This window comes from Quercus robur, chromosome 4 (genome assembly GCF_932294415.1).
Source record: "Quercus robur chromosome 4, dhQueRobu3.1, whole genome shotgun sequence".
Taxonomy (NCBI): Eukaryota; Viridiplantae; Streptophyta; class Magnoliopsida; order Fagales; family Fagaceae; genus Quercus; species Quercus robur.
The window spans coordinates 52,381,060-52,395,886 of NC_065537.1; the positions used below are offsets into that span (position 1 = coordinate 52,381,060).

Sequence of the window (14,827 nt, forward strand, 5' to 3'; positions counted from 1 at the left end):
AACATACTATTTTACACCTGTACACATTAAAAAAAAAAAGAAAAAAAAGCATTTGACATTGTGTCTTCAAGTCACGATTTCCAAACTACTCAATTCCAAAATGGTAAAGGATGGGGGAAGAAAGAATGTGGAATGATGTTAACGATTGGCTTCAACAGTTCGGAGGTACAAAAGTCTTTCATCTGAGTAGCACAACTTCAGATCATATTCCTCTCTGGATCGTCTCTGTTTCGTGTGAGCCAAACGGAGTAGTAATGAAGAAGATTGATAAGTGCGGTTCGGAATTAACCCAGTGGAGTAAAAGGAATTTTGGAAATATTAAGACGAAGTTTGGTGGAGAAACGGAAACAACTTGTTCGGGCTGAGCAGATAGCTATTTTATCAGGTTGTAGCTCTCGGGGTTAGAAGTCTGAAATCCGAAATTAATGACTTGCTGGATAAGGAAAATAGGTTGTGGAAACAACGCTCTTAAGACTTTTTTGGCTTGTTAGAAGGGATAAGAATTCTAAATATTTCCATAGTAGGGCGACTCAGAGACACAGACGGAATAAAATTACAGGTATTTATAACTCTTCGGGACAGTGGTGTACAAAACCTGATGAAGTGGCTGATTCTCTTATTGCTTTCTATCAAGAAAAGATCTGTTCACCTCTTCTAATCCGGTCAGTAATGGAGAGGCCCTAAGCCCAGTTGAAAAAATTGTTACTGATGTGATGAACATTCAGCTTTCTTATGAGTTCATAGCATTGGAAGTTCAAATTGCTTTAAAGCAGATGGCTCCTCTCAAAGCTCCAAGTCCGGACGGTATGCCCCTATTTTTTACCAAAATTATTGGGATCTGTCTCTCAAACTATCCTGTCTTATCTCAATTCAGCATCTCTCCCTCACCCTCTTAATCATACTTTTGTTACCCTTATCCCTATGGTTAAGAGTCCTATGTCAGTTACTGAATATTGGCCTATTAGTTTATGCAATGTCCTCTATAAAATTTTTTCTAAGGTTTTAGCTAATAGACTTAAGAAAATTTTGCCATCTATTATTACTGAACATCAGAGTGCTTTCACAAATAATTGTCTTATTTCTGATAACATTCTTGTAGTATTTGAGACCCTTCACAACATGCATAATCACAAGAGTGGTAAAACGGGGTATATGACTCTTAAACTTGATATGAGTAAAGCCTAGGGTGGAGTGAGATTTCTTAGAGGATATTAGGAGGAAGTTAGGATTCAATGAAAAATGGATCACTCTTATGATGACATGTGTTACATCTGTTTCCTACTCTATTTTGTTAAATGGGGAACCCAAGGGTTTGGTTAAACCCACTAGAGAGATCCGTCAGGGAGATCTGCTTAATTACTTAAGCTGGTTTGGATGGTTCTATTCGGGGTTTCTCACTTTGTAAAAGAAGTCCTAGACTAACTCATTTTGCTTTTTTGCAGATGACAATCTTCTTTTTTGTAAAGCTAACAGGAATGATTGCCAAAAGTTGCTTGATAGGCCAAAAACGTATTGACCCCTTGTGATTAATTAATTGATTAATTAACCAAGTTTATTAATTAATCATATTAACATGCAAATGCATGGTAGTACAAACAAATCACCAATTAAACTAAGTACAGCAGAAATTAAATTGACATAGTGATTTGTTTACAAATAAGGAAAACCAACACGACAAAAACCCTATCGGGTGATTTTAAGGTCACCACTCCCGAGAATCCACTATTATCAAAACAAGCGGTTACAAGTAAAGGAATCCTAGTACCTTATACCAACCTACAGTTGAACCTTTATCCCAATACCTAATTGGACTTGTTCTGTAGTGACAATCTCTCCTTTTGATGCATGGATCCCAGTACGCGACTTCAATCACCAACTAGAGAAGGTTGTTGGTTACAAAGTTCTTCAGTTCATCCAAACAATGAAGATCAAAAAGATACTTGGTTAAAAAAATCCTACGGTGCACAAACACAACAACTTCTACACAAGAACGATGAATTAGGGCAAATTCTGTCTCCAGTTACAATTTGCTTAAACAAACTTTGCTCAACACTTGTGTAGTGACAATCTCTCCTTTTGATGCATGGCTCTCAGTACTTGACTAACCAATTGCATGGATCCCAGTACGCGACTTCAATCACCAACTAGAGAAGGTTGTTGGTTACAAAGTTCTTCAGTTCATCCAAACAATGAAGATCAAAAAGATACTTGGTTAAAAAAATCCTACGGTGCACAAACACAACAACTTCTACACAAGAACGATGAACTAGGGCAAATTCTGTCTCCAGTTACAATTTGCTTAAACAAACTTTGCTCAACACTTGTGCAACTTGTGTCACCTTTTGACGGCCCTTAAAATAATCATTTTATATGTCTAGGGTTGTGAGAAAAGAAAGCCCAAACACATAATCACGGATTAGAGTCAAAACAGATCTGAAATTCTGTTTTTCATAATCGTTGACAAATACCTTATCTATCGAGCTGCTATCAAGTCACGAGGCTAGAACAGCTCTTCAAGCTCGATAGATGCTAACTATCAAGTTTTAATGAACTTGCACTTTTTAGCTTAAATCTTGAACAGACTTGCATGACTTTAACACTTGATCTTGAAACAAAATTTCTTGAAATATTAAACACATCCTAGATCTACCCAAATACAAGTAAAGTACATTTTGTCAAAGGATTAGCCAATTATCTAAAATAGTGACATATGTTCCTAACAAGTGAATCACATATATCCTAACAATCTCCCCCTTTAGCAATCCGTGACAAAACCACAACAAACAAATGAACATATGAGAGAAGTTATAAATCACTCAACTCATACTCACTTGTTAAATACAATAAAATCTATCCTAACACAAACTCTTGAAAAACTTTGCAAGAAAAGAGTTTATGGCAAATAGACTTTGGCAACCTATATTTCTGAAACACTTTAAACAAAACTCATCAAGGCATCTTTATGTGAAACAAAAATAATTGCATACAAGTAATAAGGAGCATATGCATAAAAAGAGAAAAGAAACAACACATGTAAGGGTAGGTGAAAGAAATATACATCAACATATAAAGAAGATAAATACAATATATGTCAATACTGGTTACAAGATCCATGTACAAGATATAAATGTATCTAAAGTAGAGAAAAGAAAAAGATACAAATAATCCTCACTACATCCCTTAGATATCAACACTCTCTCTAACAAAATGGTCCTATAATAACTCTTCCCCTAAGAATGACTACTATCATATCCAAAACTACTCCCCCTTTCTGTCACGAGTGACAAAAGGTATGAGTGTCAAGTAGACATCTCATCTGTACCGGAAGAGTTAGCATCTCCATCATCATCATCCTCGGAAGCAGTAGCATCATCATCATCATCCTCAGCCTCAAAAGCCACTGAAGGAGTTGGAGGAGAAGCCTCAGGAACAAAGCCACCCATGACCACCTGCCGTTGTGCAATACAACCAACACAAATGTTCACTTGATACAGCTCAGTAGAGAGTGTATCAAGACGAGTATCCATACGCTGAAGCTGCGTCATGATGTCTCCAAGAGTCGCATCGCCCGTATAAGAGGAGGGAGCGGATGTGGATGGAGCAGATTGGGATGGAACCGAACGGGAGGGAAGAGTTGCTGACCTAGATTGTCTCGACCTAAACTGCGCCTTGCTTCGTTTAACAGTAGTGGCGTCTATGGCACACATATAGGAAAAGTGGTCAAACATTGGAAAAGGAACAAAAAAGTGGCGTAAGATCCTTGTGATAGTGGAAGGGAAGATGAGCTTATCACAGGTCGCCATATCCCTATAGATGTCTATGATAGAAAGAATAAAGTGAGAAGGAAAATCTATAGTAAGATGCTCAAGAAGGGACAACAAAAATCGAGCATGAGACTCTATGATAGAGTTATAGTAAGAAAGAGGGTGAAGAACAAAAGTCATAACCATGTTAAAAAACCGAGGGCCTTTTGCAAAGCCCGAACAAAAAGTGAACTGACGCTCACCCCAATCAGAAGGGCGCTCACAGAAAGCAGATTTGAGCTCATCTTTAGACACAATCTTAAGACTTTCACAACCAGGATAGTTAGGAAACTCTACCCTAGGGACACGGAGCACATCCACAACAATCTGCAGTGTGACAACAATGTGCGTATCTCAAACGCGAGTGATAAAATGAGATACTGAATAATCAAATCCATGCACGTTGGAATAAAACTCCTGGATCAGCAAGGATGGACATATGACCGGGACGTCACACAATAACTCCTAACCCCGACTGTGAATGACATCGAGTAAGTCAATGTTGGCAAAGTCTGCCAAGATGACTTGGCATTCAGAATGAATGCCTCGTTAAGAAAAGTTCTTTGAGAAAGCCTTTCAGGCATCTTCATCATAGAACCGAACAGAGGAAGGAGTAGGATCAGACGAAGTGGATGCCCCAGAACGAAGAGGGTTCTGGGATGAAGTAGACTTGCGTTTAGGTGCCATAGACACAGACTAACGCAAACAAAAGAGAGAGGGAGAGAGAGAGAGAGAGACAATTAGAAAAGTCCCAACACAGTTCAAATATAACAAGTATATTAAAAAGAGAGTACGTATGCATGGGAAATGCATAAACATGTGACATGCAATATAAAAACATCATGGGCTCAGTCCAATCCAATCCTACCAGTACATAATCAATTTGCACACATCTAAATGCATGATAATACTGTTATAATGCTCATGTGATGCAATGCATAAGGTTTTTAAGATCAAATCTTTAAAACCCATCCCAAAATTTCAACAAAAACTAAACAATTTTGAAAAACCCCAAATTTTTTTAAAAACCCCAAATCCTAGGTTTCAAAACATGAAATGCATGTGTACGCGCCAAAGATGAGGTTATTGGGTTAAACCTCACTTGGGCGCACAACTTACTTGTATAGTGGGTTTGGATATCCTACTTTGGGTCGTTCTAGACTCAGAGACTCAATGAGATCACTTTTCTCTCTCTCTCTCTCTCTCTCTCTCTCTCTCTCTGTTGCTTTCCTTTTCTATACTCTCTTTCTCTCTCTATTTCTCTCCCCAGAATTCCATCCCCTTCCCATTCTTTAGCTTCTCCTATTTATAGTCAATTATTAGTGGGAAGATTATCATTACTTTTAAAACTAGTGCAATGAGAGGTCCAATGTCGTTAATTGTAAGTGGGGGTTTAGGTGAGAGTGGCTTTGGAAATGGTTCTCACTTCAGCAAATGTGCTCGGCGGCGAAGTTCCCTAAAGCATTGCCGGGCACACAAATGGTGGTGTGACCGAACAACCGCAACCTTGCTTGGGGATGACTTGTTGAGCAATATGCAAGCTAGAATTAGCTGCCTACTTCTCAGGCCTTTGAACAACACCCAGCTTGGGCTCGTGGCTTTTGTGGGCTTGGGCCGGGATCCTGAGTAGAGCAGAGGTTAGGCCCCTAGGTCATACTACTAATCCATAGTCCAAGGCCCGAATGGACTTGGATTTACGGGGCCGTACAGCCTGAATATGAGAGATTAGAAGCTTACCAAGTGAAGAAAATCTTGAAAAAGCTTGAAGAAACCTTGAGGAAGAAGTTTGGAGTGAGTAAGAGAGGTTTGGGAAGTGAAAGGACGGATAGATCGAGAGAGATGTCGAGCAAAATGACAAATGGATCGTGCTGAATGAATATATAGAAGTTTAGTAAATCTCAACAGATAGAGGTGTCAAGAGGTGTTGAGACAGGTGTCGAACATAAAAGGCTTTGACAGATGCAGCTGTCGAGGAACAATTCAACAGAAAAGATAATAAAGAAGCTCGATCGATCCACCAGCTGTTGAGAAGCTATCGAGGGGTCAGAAACTTTGTCAATCGATCTACCTAGCTATCGAGATTGTGATAAGAAGAAGTTGAAAAGCTTGATAGATAGCCAGGTGTCAAGAAGCTGTCGAGATTGCTTAAAAACAGTTTTTCAAGAAGGGAAAAACAAAGATATGAATGCAATCAAGCATGCAACTCAACCAAGGATCCAATCAACATTATAAACCCTCAAAATCATTTCTCAACAACAATTTTAAGCACATAGATCCCAAAAACACATACACACACACACTAAACAAGTTTAACCAATTTTTATATTTCAAAAACAAGTCAAGACAGTTTAGTGAGCATAAATTAACATATGTAAACCTTGTGATGGCTAAATCACATTGTACCTGCACATGTATCAAGAGTAACAAAGAATATTGCGTGTTGTGTGTGAAAAACATTGCAAGATTGCATAAGTGTATACATGTTATGACGATTTGAGATATGAGAAAATCACTTTAACTCACACACAATCATAACTGTTTAATGGGGACTATCACCTTCGAGGTACATCCTATAATTCTCACATCTCCTAGAATATATGCTTGCAATCATATATAAAACATTTTTATTTTTTTTGCTTTTTATTTTTCTTTGCATATTTTTCTTTTAAGCAAACCATGCATGGGCATATAAGAGATAGAAAAGAAATGGCTAGATGGTTATTTATGCCTTTCTCTTAGAATTTTCTAGTCATTCCCGTAAAAAATAGTGATACGAGTGTTAAGTATAAGAGATAACTTAATCTTACTCATCACAAACAAGAGCCACAAAGTTCACTTGCTTAGTTGTACATAGAGATGCTCATCTAAGCTACAAAAGATGCAAAGTTTAGAAAACTTTGTTTCAATGGCCATCTAAGGTACACAAGTACCAATGTACACAAAACACACACTGTTTTTGTATTTTTCTAATTTTTTTTTTTTTTATGAAAACCAAAATAAACAAAACTAAAAATTAACAAACAAAAACATGTTAAGCAAAGTAAAGTATAAAACTAGACTGACTAAAAATAAAAGCAAAACACACAAGTTATGCAAACAAAAACACGAAGAGAGAGAAGAAAGTGATAGAATCACTTGGAGCCCTTTTCCTTCCACATCTTGGAAGAACCTTTCCTTTGATTAAACCCTTAAACCGACGGTGAGGGGGAAGAATTGAAACCGTTCAAGTTCGAAACGAACATGAGGGTTGTGAGAAGATCTCCAAGGGGAGCAAGAGATGATTGAAGCTGATTTTGGCTTCCAGATTCTATCATGTCGTTACTCTGTTAAGTGGCTAACCATTTATAGTAATTTGGTTAAGTATGACCGGTAACTCCACAATGATGACAGAGATGCTGTTTCTTATGTTTAGGCTTTTGAGAGTTAGTCTTCTTAGCCCTAGGGTTTTTTAACTTCTTTCTTATCCTACTTAGGGAGTGTTCCTAAGATAGATTTACCCTTGTTTATGTTCTCACTAGCTAAATCATTTTTGACATTAGTGTTCTCAATTTCAACATTATTAGCAGGAGGAACAAAAATAGTAGAACTAGTAGAAGCAATACTAGGAGGAAAGAAATCATACCCTAAACCGGTTCGATCAGAAGCAGATTTCTGAAGACTGAGCATCTTATCAAACTTTGCACTTGAAGTTCTCTCCAATTGAGCTCTAACTTGGAACAACTCCGCTTCAAGCTTCTTGGTCTTCTTAGCCAAGAAATTATTCTCAAATCTCAGTGCTCCAATAGTGTGATTGGCTTCATCAAATTTTGTGGAAAGCTCTTCTCACTCAAGCTCCACATCACTAAGCTTCTTGATGGCCAACCTATACATCTTCTCATGCTTCTCTGAGACCTTGTATAACTTTGCATAGGCTGTGTGGATGTCATCTTCTTCATCCATCTTCTCAAACTTGGACTCCACCAATTCCTCTTCTTCATCCACATCTTCAACAATCCCCTCAGTAGGATGTCATTTTCTTCGTCCTCAGGCTCAGTGTCGCTCAAAGTAGCAACAAGTGCTTGCTTTTCCCAATGGTCTTGAGATACGTGGGGCACTCCTGTTTCATGTGACCAAAACCTTGACTCCAAAAACACTTTGGTCCTGAAGGAACAGTGTACTGACCACCATCCCTAGCATCTTTCTTCCCTTTGTCTTGGCTCTTGAACTGAGAAGAACTGGATTGCCTACAGTCCTTGTCGAAACCCTTCCCATTGGCATTCTTTATGAACTTCTTGAATTGCCTTGTAATGTAGGACTTTATCTTAGAATCTTTATCGTCTAAAGACTCATCTGTGTCACTGCTTTTGACCTTCAATGCCATGCTCTTGCTCTTACCCAACTTACTAATCCTCTTTAACCCTAGCTCGTAGGTCTGCAAGTTACCAACTAGCTCTGTCAAAGGGATCAAGTTAATATCCTTTGATTCCTCGATCGTTGTGATTTTGACATGGAATCTCTTGGGTAGAGACCTGAGCACATTTTTCACAATCTTGAGTTCAGGAATGGTTTCCCCAAGATTGAAAGCTGAGTTCACTATGTCCTTGAGCTTGGCATAGAACTCATCAAATGACTCATCCTCCTCCATCTTGATTTCTTCAAAACTTATAGTGAGCCTCTGAAGCTTTGAATCCTTGACAGTCTTGGTTCCCTCATAGGTTGTCTGGAGAATGGTCCATGCCTCCTTAGCAATTTCAGTAGAGGATATCTTCTTGAACTCCTCATTAGTGACCGCACTGAATAAAGCATTCAATGCTCTGCTGTTGAAGTTTGCCGCCTTGATCTTGGCATTATCCCAATTGGCCAACGCTTCCTTTAGCTTGGTCCACCCTATCTCAACAGCTTACCACACTTTCTCATTTAAAGACTGCAAGAAAGCTCTCATGTGTACTTTTCAGTATGCATAGTTAGCGCCATCAAATAAAGGAGGTATAATTAATGACTATCCTCTATCTATGACAAACAGGGTCAATGGATCAACACAACAAATATTAAAACCTAATCAGAGTGTGCCTGCTCTGATACTACTTGATAGGCTAAAAACGCATTGACCCCTTGTGATTAATTAATTGATTAATTAGCCAAGTTTATTAATTAATCATATTAACATGCAAACGAGTGGTAGCACAAATAAATCACTAATTAAACTAAGTGCAGTGAAAATTAAATTGACACGGTGATTTGTTTACGAATGGGGAAAACCAACACGACAAAAACCCCACCGAATGATTTTAAGGTCACCACTCCCGAGAATCTACTATTATCAAAACAAGCAGTTACAAGCAAAGGAATCTTAATACCTTATACCAACCTACAGTTGAACTCTTATTCTAATACCTAATTAGACTTGTTTTATAGTGACAATTTCTCCTTTTGATGCACGACTCTCAGTACGTGACTAATCAATTATGCGGATCCTAGTACGTGACTTCAATCACCGACTAGAGAAGGTTGTTGCCTGCAAAATTCTTCAGTTCATCCAGACGATAAAGATCAAAAAGATGCTTGGTTACAAAACCCTACGGTGCACAAACACAGTAACTTCTACACAAGAACGATGAACTAGGGCAAATTCTGTCTCCGGTCACAATTTGCTTAAACAAACTTTTCTCAACACTTATGTAACTTGTGTCACCTTTGATGACCCTTAAAATAATCCTTTTATATGTTTAGGATTGTGAGAAAAAAAAAAAAAACCTAAACACATAATCACGGATTAGAATTAAAACAGATCTGAAATTTTGTTTTTCATAAACCTTGACAGATACCCTATCTGTCGAGCTGTTGTCAAGCCACGAGGCTGGAACAACTCTTCAAGCTCAATAGATGTTAGCTGTCGAGCTTTAATGAACTTGCACTTTTCAGCTTGAATCTTGAACAGACTTGCATGACTTTAACACTTGATCTTGGAACAATATTTCTTGAAGTATTAAACACATCCTAGATTTACTCAAATACAAATAAAGTGCGTTTTGTCAAAGGATTAGCCAATTACATAAAATAGTGACATATGTTCCTAACAAGTGAATTACATATGTCCTAATAGTGCTAGATATTTTGGTAAACTAAGAGGCAATATTAGGACAACAGGTTAATAGGAGGAAAACTTCTCTATTATTCAGCAAATCCACTTTTGATGAGATGAAACTAGATATTAAAAACTCTCTAGGTGTCCTTGAAATTATGCACTATGATAAATATTTGGGGTTGCCCTCTCTTGTGGGAAGACAAAAGAAAGCGAGTTTTGATTACATCAAAGAAAGAGTGTGGAGGAAACTTCAAGGTTGGGAAGAGAAGCTATTATCATAGGTAGGTAGAGAAGTGTTGATTAAAGCTGTGGTGCAGGCCATCCCAACTTATTCTATGAGCTATTTCAAGTTGCCTTTGAGTCTTTGCCATGAACTTGAAAGTCTGATTTGTAAATTTTGGTGGGGACAACGTGGAGATTATCGAAAAAATCATTAGGTTAAATGGGGGGATATGTGTAAATCCAAATCAGAAGGAGGCACGGATTTTAAGGATTTACCTCTTTTTAATGATGCTCTATTGGCTAAGTAGACTTGGCGACTGTTACATAATAAGAACTCATTATTCTATCGAGTTTTTAAATTAAGGTTTTTTCCAAATTGCTCTATTATGGAATCAAAGGAGTCAAGGTCAGGTTCTTATGCTTGGAAAAGCAATTTACAGGTTAGAGATGTTATTAAAAGAGGTGCAAAGTGTAGAATAGGTAACGGTGCTTCAACCAAGATTTGGTCTGACAATGGGCTTCCCTCAATCACTTCTCCAAGAATCCAATCTCCCATGGTGGTCGAACTTGAAGAAGCCACTGTTAGTTACCTTATTGATTCGTCTTCTCGCCACTGGAATATGGACATTCTACCAACAATTCTAAACTTGGAGGAAGTTGAGATTGTTAGGAAAATTCCCTTGAGTCAAGTTGATGCTGAGGACTCCCTCTTCTGGCCTTATGTGCAATCAGGTGTTTATTTGGTTAGGTCTGGTTATTTTTTAATTTTTTTTCTCAAGAATGATAGCCAAAACCTTTCCCCAAACTCCCCAGCTCAGGTCACGCAGTCTAGTTCCTTTTGGAAAAAAATTTGGAGTATTTTTGCACCTAATAAGGTCCGCAATTTTTTGTGGAGAGCTTGTCGGAATGCAATTCCTACTAAAGCTAATCTGGCTCATAGGACGGTAATTGATTCAGCTATCTGTGATCACTGCAATCACGAGTCTGAAGATGTTTTGCACTCGCTATGGTCTTGTTCACATCTTACTTCGGTCTGGGATAAGGACAGCCAGTGGAGTTTTCGACCAAGCCTACAATTCTCAAAATTTTCCCAAATGGTTCTTTATGTTATGGTCCTTATGGAGACAAAATTGGATTTAGATTTGTTTGCTTCAATGGTTTGGACGCTCTGGTTTAGGAGAAATTAGATTACGTCCTCTCCCCTAGCTTTTCCGATTTAGATGGTGATTCAGCGAGCCCGTGATTCTTTGGATGAATATCAAGCTGCACAACCCCATTCACAGCCCGTTCTACCCTGCCATCTTCGACAGCTAGTTTTGTGGTCTCCACCTCCAACAACTGTTTTCAAAATAAATTTTCGATGGGGCTGTTTTTCAAGAAGAAGTTACTGCTGGTATTGGAGTCATTATTTGAAATAACAAAGGTTTAGTTATTGCTTCCATGTCCGAGAATCATTCTATTGTGGATCTTGAAGCTGTTGCTGCTGGTAGAACTTTGGCTTTCTCTCTTGAGGTTGGCATTTTTTCAGCTATTCTTGAAAGAGATTCTGCTATAGTGATTAATGCACTAAAGGATTCCTCTACCTGGGTAGCTTCTTTTGTTTTTTGTATTTTTTTTTTTTTTTTTGGGAGAAGGAGCTTCTTTTGGTCTTTTGATTCAGGATATTTGCCTCTATGCAGAGCATTTTCATTGTATTAGTTTTTCTCATGTTTGTAGAAATGGAAACTCTGTAACTCATAACTTTATTAGGCATACACGTCATGTTGCAGGTTCTCTTGTATGGATGGAAGATGTACCTCCACAAGTTTCGCCCTTTTTATCTTGCAGATTTGGCTTCTGTTTCTTATTAATGTTTCTGGTTTTCTTTCTCCAAAAAAAAAAGAAAAAAGAAAAAGAAAACTAGAATAAATAATTGGAAGAAGATCCAATAGGATTTTGGAGTCTTAAATACTTGAAACAAGCCTCCAAAATTATAAGCCAAGGCTCTCACATCCTTAACAAAAAATTAAAATAAAAACCAAGGTTAAACAACTAAGTACGTGAAAACCAAAACTAAACTAACATTCAAGTATGAAAGTTCTAATCTTCTCAAAAAAAAAAAAAAAAAATGAAGGTATGAAAGGCCTAATCTTCAAGATTAGCTAATCTAAATCATGGCATTCTTGTTCTTTATATTAAACTGGCTGATATCATATAACTCATTCACTTGAAAACCAGGCATTTGAGATGAAATATTTGGCAGCATCGGGTACTGCACATATTGTGGAGTACTGAATTGTCTGGTCAGGTCATAGTAATTCATGGAGGCACTAGGATTGTTCAATATTGTGTTCTCCAACATGCCATGTATCATATTGTAATTAGACGGATCATTCAATGGAGCATATTGAACAATATTGTTGGAAGGCACTGCATTAAATTGAGTCCAATCCTCACCATACAAAAGATTCAGGAAAGAATTGTCCATATGATCACCATAATGACTTTTATCAATTGGTACCATGTGAGATCCTTGGGTGGTTTGGAACTGAGTTGGCCACTGAATATCAAGTGGCTTTATTGAAGAGTCTTGACACCGTAAGGCTTGCATTTGCATGTTATCAAAATGATTTTTGGTTAATTCAGGGTTATGAGAAACATTACCACCTACCATAAGCTGCTTTCCTTGCAACATCTTCATCCTCCTTGTCATAGCTTCAAACTTTGCATCCAAAACATCAAGAACAGCCATTAGTTGATCCCGAGGCAAAGTTTCAATGCGATCATCCCATGTTGGGTACTTTGCATTGAAAATGTTCTTGCGTAATCTTGAAATCTCAATGTCTACCTTCTTGTTCCTCTCTTGAAAAATGTCGGACGAAGTAGTGCTTCCCCTAGAACGTTTATGCCTAATATTGACCTTGTACTTGTTGATCATTTTGACAACTTCTTCATGGTTCTGGGGCCAAGTTTCAAGCTCCATTGGTCGAATTTGAAGTTTAGGACCATAGATGATCATACAGGTTTCAACTCCACAGAGGGTGGAGAACTCATAAGCCTTCTTCATTAGGCCCTTCTTTCTCTTCTGAAAAGTCACATTACGAGATTTCTCACTCTCCATGAGTTTCATGGTTAGTTTTCCACGACCCATTTTCTAAACTAACAAAACAGAGATCGATATAGTTAGAATATAGACATATAATTGGACAAAAAAAATTGATATATATATTTATATATATATCAGTATTAAAGAGCTAAACATGATCTACTTGAAACATTAATTGTCTAAAATTGTACACTTAAGTGAAAGAATAAAACTCATAATATAATTGGCTTAGGCAGTGTTCGGTTGACGTGATTTCTGATTCCTGAGAATTTAAAATTCTTGTGATTTAAAATTTTAAATTCATAGCTGTCTGAATTCCGGAGAAATTAAACCATAGTGTTTGGTAAGTCTTGCGAATTGATTAACATAAAAGGAAACAGCTTTAGCATGTTACTCTCTCTCTCTCTCTCTCTCTCTCACACACACACATATTATTACATATATATATATATATATATATATTCAGTTTCAGTGAATATTATAAATTCATTAAGACATTCTTATATACTAAACCACGAAAAAAGAAGAAGAGTGGTGTTATGTTTACAACTACAAGATTGAAACATGTATATAACACCCAAAAAGTTTTATTATCGGAGTTTAAAGGTATATATTAGTTTAAAACCAAAGCCTATATCTATGGGGGGTTTAGGAGTTGAAACAAAACTCTATATTATGATTATCAAAAAATTAAAAAAAAAAAAAAAAAAAATCTCTATAGTTATGGGCTAATTTGCCTTAAAAAAAAATAGATAGATAGAAGTGGAGATGCTCAGCAAACCCCTTAAAACCATGGCTTGAAATTTTCTTTTTGGGAAACATTAGTGCCAATTTTTTTTTTTTTTGGGTCTCTATTTATATCAGTTTTTTATTATTATTATTTTTTAATTTTTAATTTTTGCACTTAATTCTAAATTATTGACATTTTAAAGTGTCTTAATTTAGTAAATATGAATTATTTGAAAAAAAATTCTGACCTCAAGAATCTAAGTCTAATGTGAAAATCCCATGAAGACTACACTTTAGAAGTGTTTTGCTATTATATCATGTGGAACTAAGACTTCACTTTTCTGCTACGAATGAGTTAGACATACTAGAATCTATTTTCATCTAATTTGGAAGGCAATTATGCCAAATAGCAAATGCCTACTACTACTACTACTACTTTTTTTTTTTTTTTTAATTCTATTTTATTATAAAAGATAGAATGTAAATGTATGCGAAATTCCTTCCTATGAATTTGAATCCCAACATTTATCCCACACCCCATAAGAACTATGTACTTGTGGACCATCATGCCAAGGGTAGTCGGTGGTCAATGCCTACCACTAGTAAGGGCAAGGCTTTCTTGCTCTATATGTGCATTTATGATTTGACCTTGAAATTTCAAATAATTCCCCATTCTAGGTCTTGATTTAAAGGTTAATACAATTTTCGACCAACTCTACTCTACCATGACCATCCCTTAATCCAAACTAGACATATGATTCTTTATAAAAAATTCATTAGAACAAGACAAGAGTCAAGAGGTTTATTTTCCTGATTTTTCACAAATAAGTAAATAACCTTCTATTTTGTGGGTAACCGTAGTTAATATCATCATACACAATTAATTAATTGAGGGTTGAGTGGTTCTTCTTTTCTCAATTAAGA

General features: G+C 36.9%; 1 protein-coding gene across 1 annotated transcript; it reads right to left on the bottom strand.

Moving 5' to 3' along the window:
* Window positions 1–12,235: 12,235 nt before the first annotated feature.
* Window positions 12,236–13,219, bottom strand: LOC126722163 (agamous-like MADS-box protein MADS2). Its single transcript, XM_050425313.1, has one exon. It carries the CDS (start codon window positions 13,217–13,219, stop codon window positions 12,236–12,238), a length of 984 nt encoding a protein of 327 aa, XP_050281270.1.
* Window positions 13,220–14,827: the final 1,608 nt, after the last annotated feature.

Excerpts from the sequence above, each read along its gene's own strand:
- LOC126722163 (XM_050425313.1), bottom strand. The coding sequence starts at position 13,219 with ATGGGTCGTGGAAAACTAACCATGAAACTCATGGAGAGTGAGAAATCT.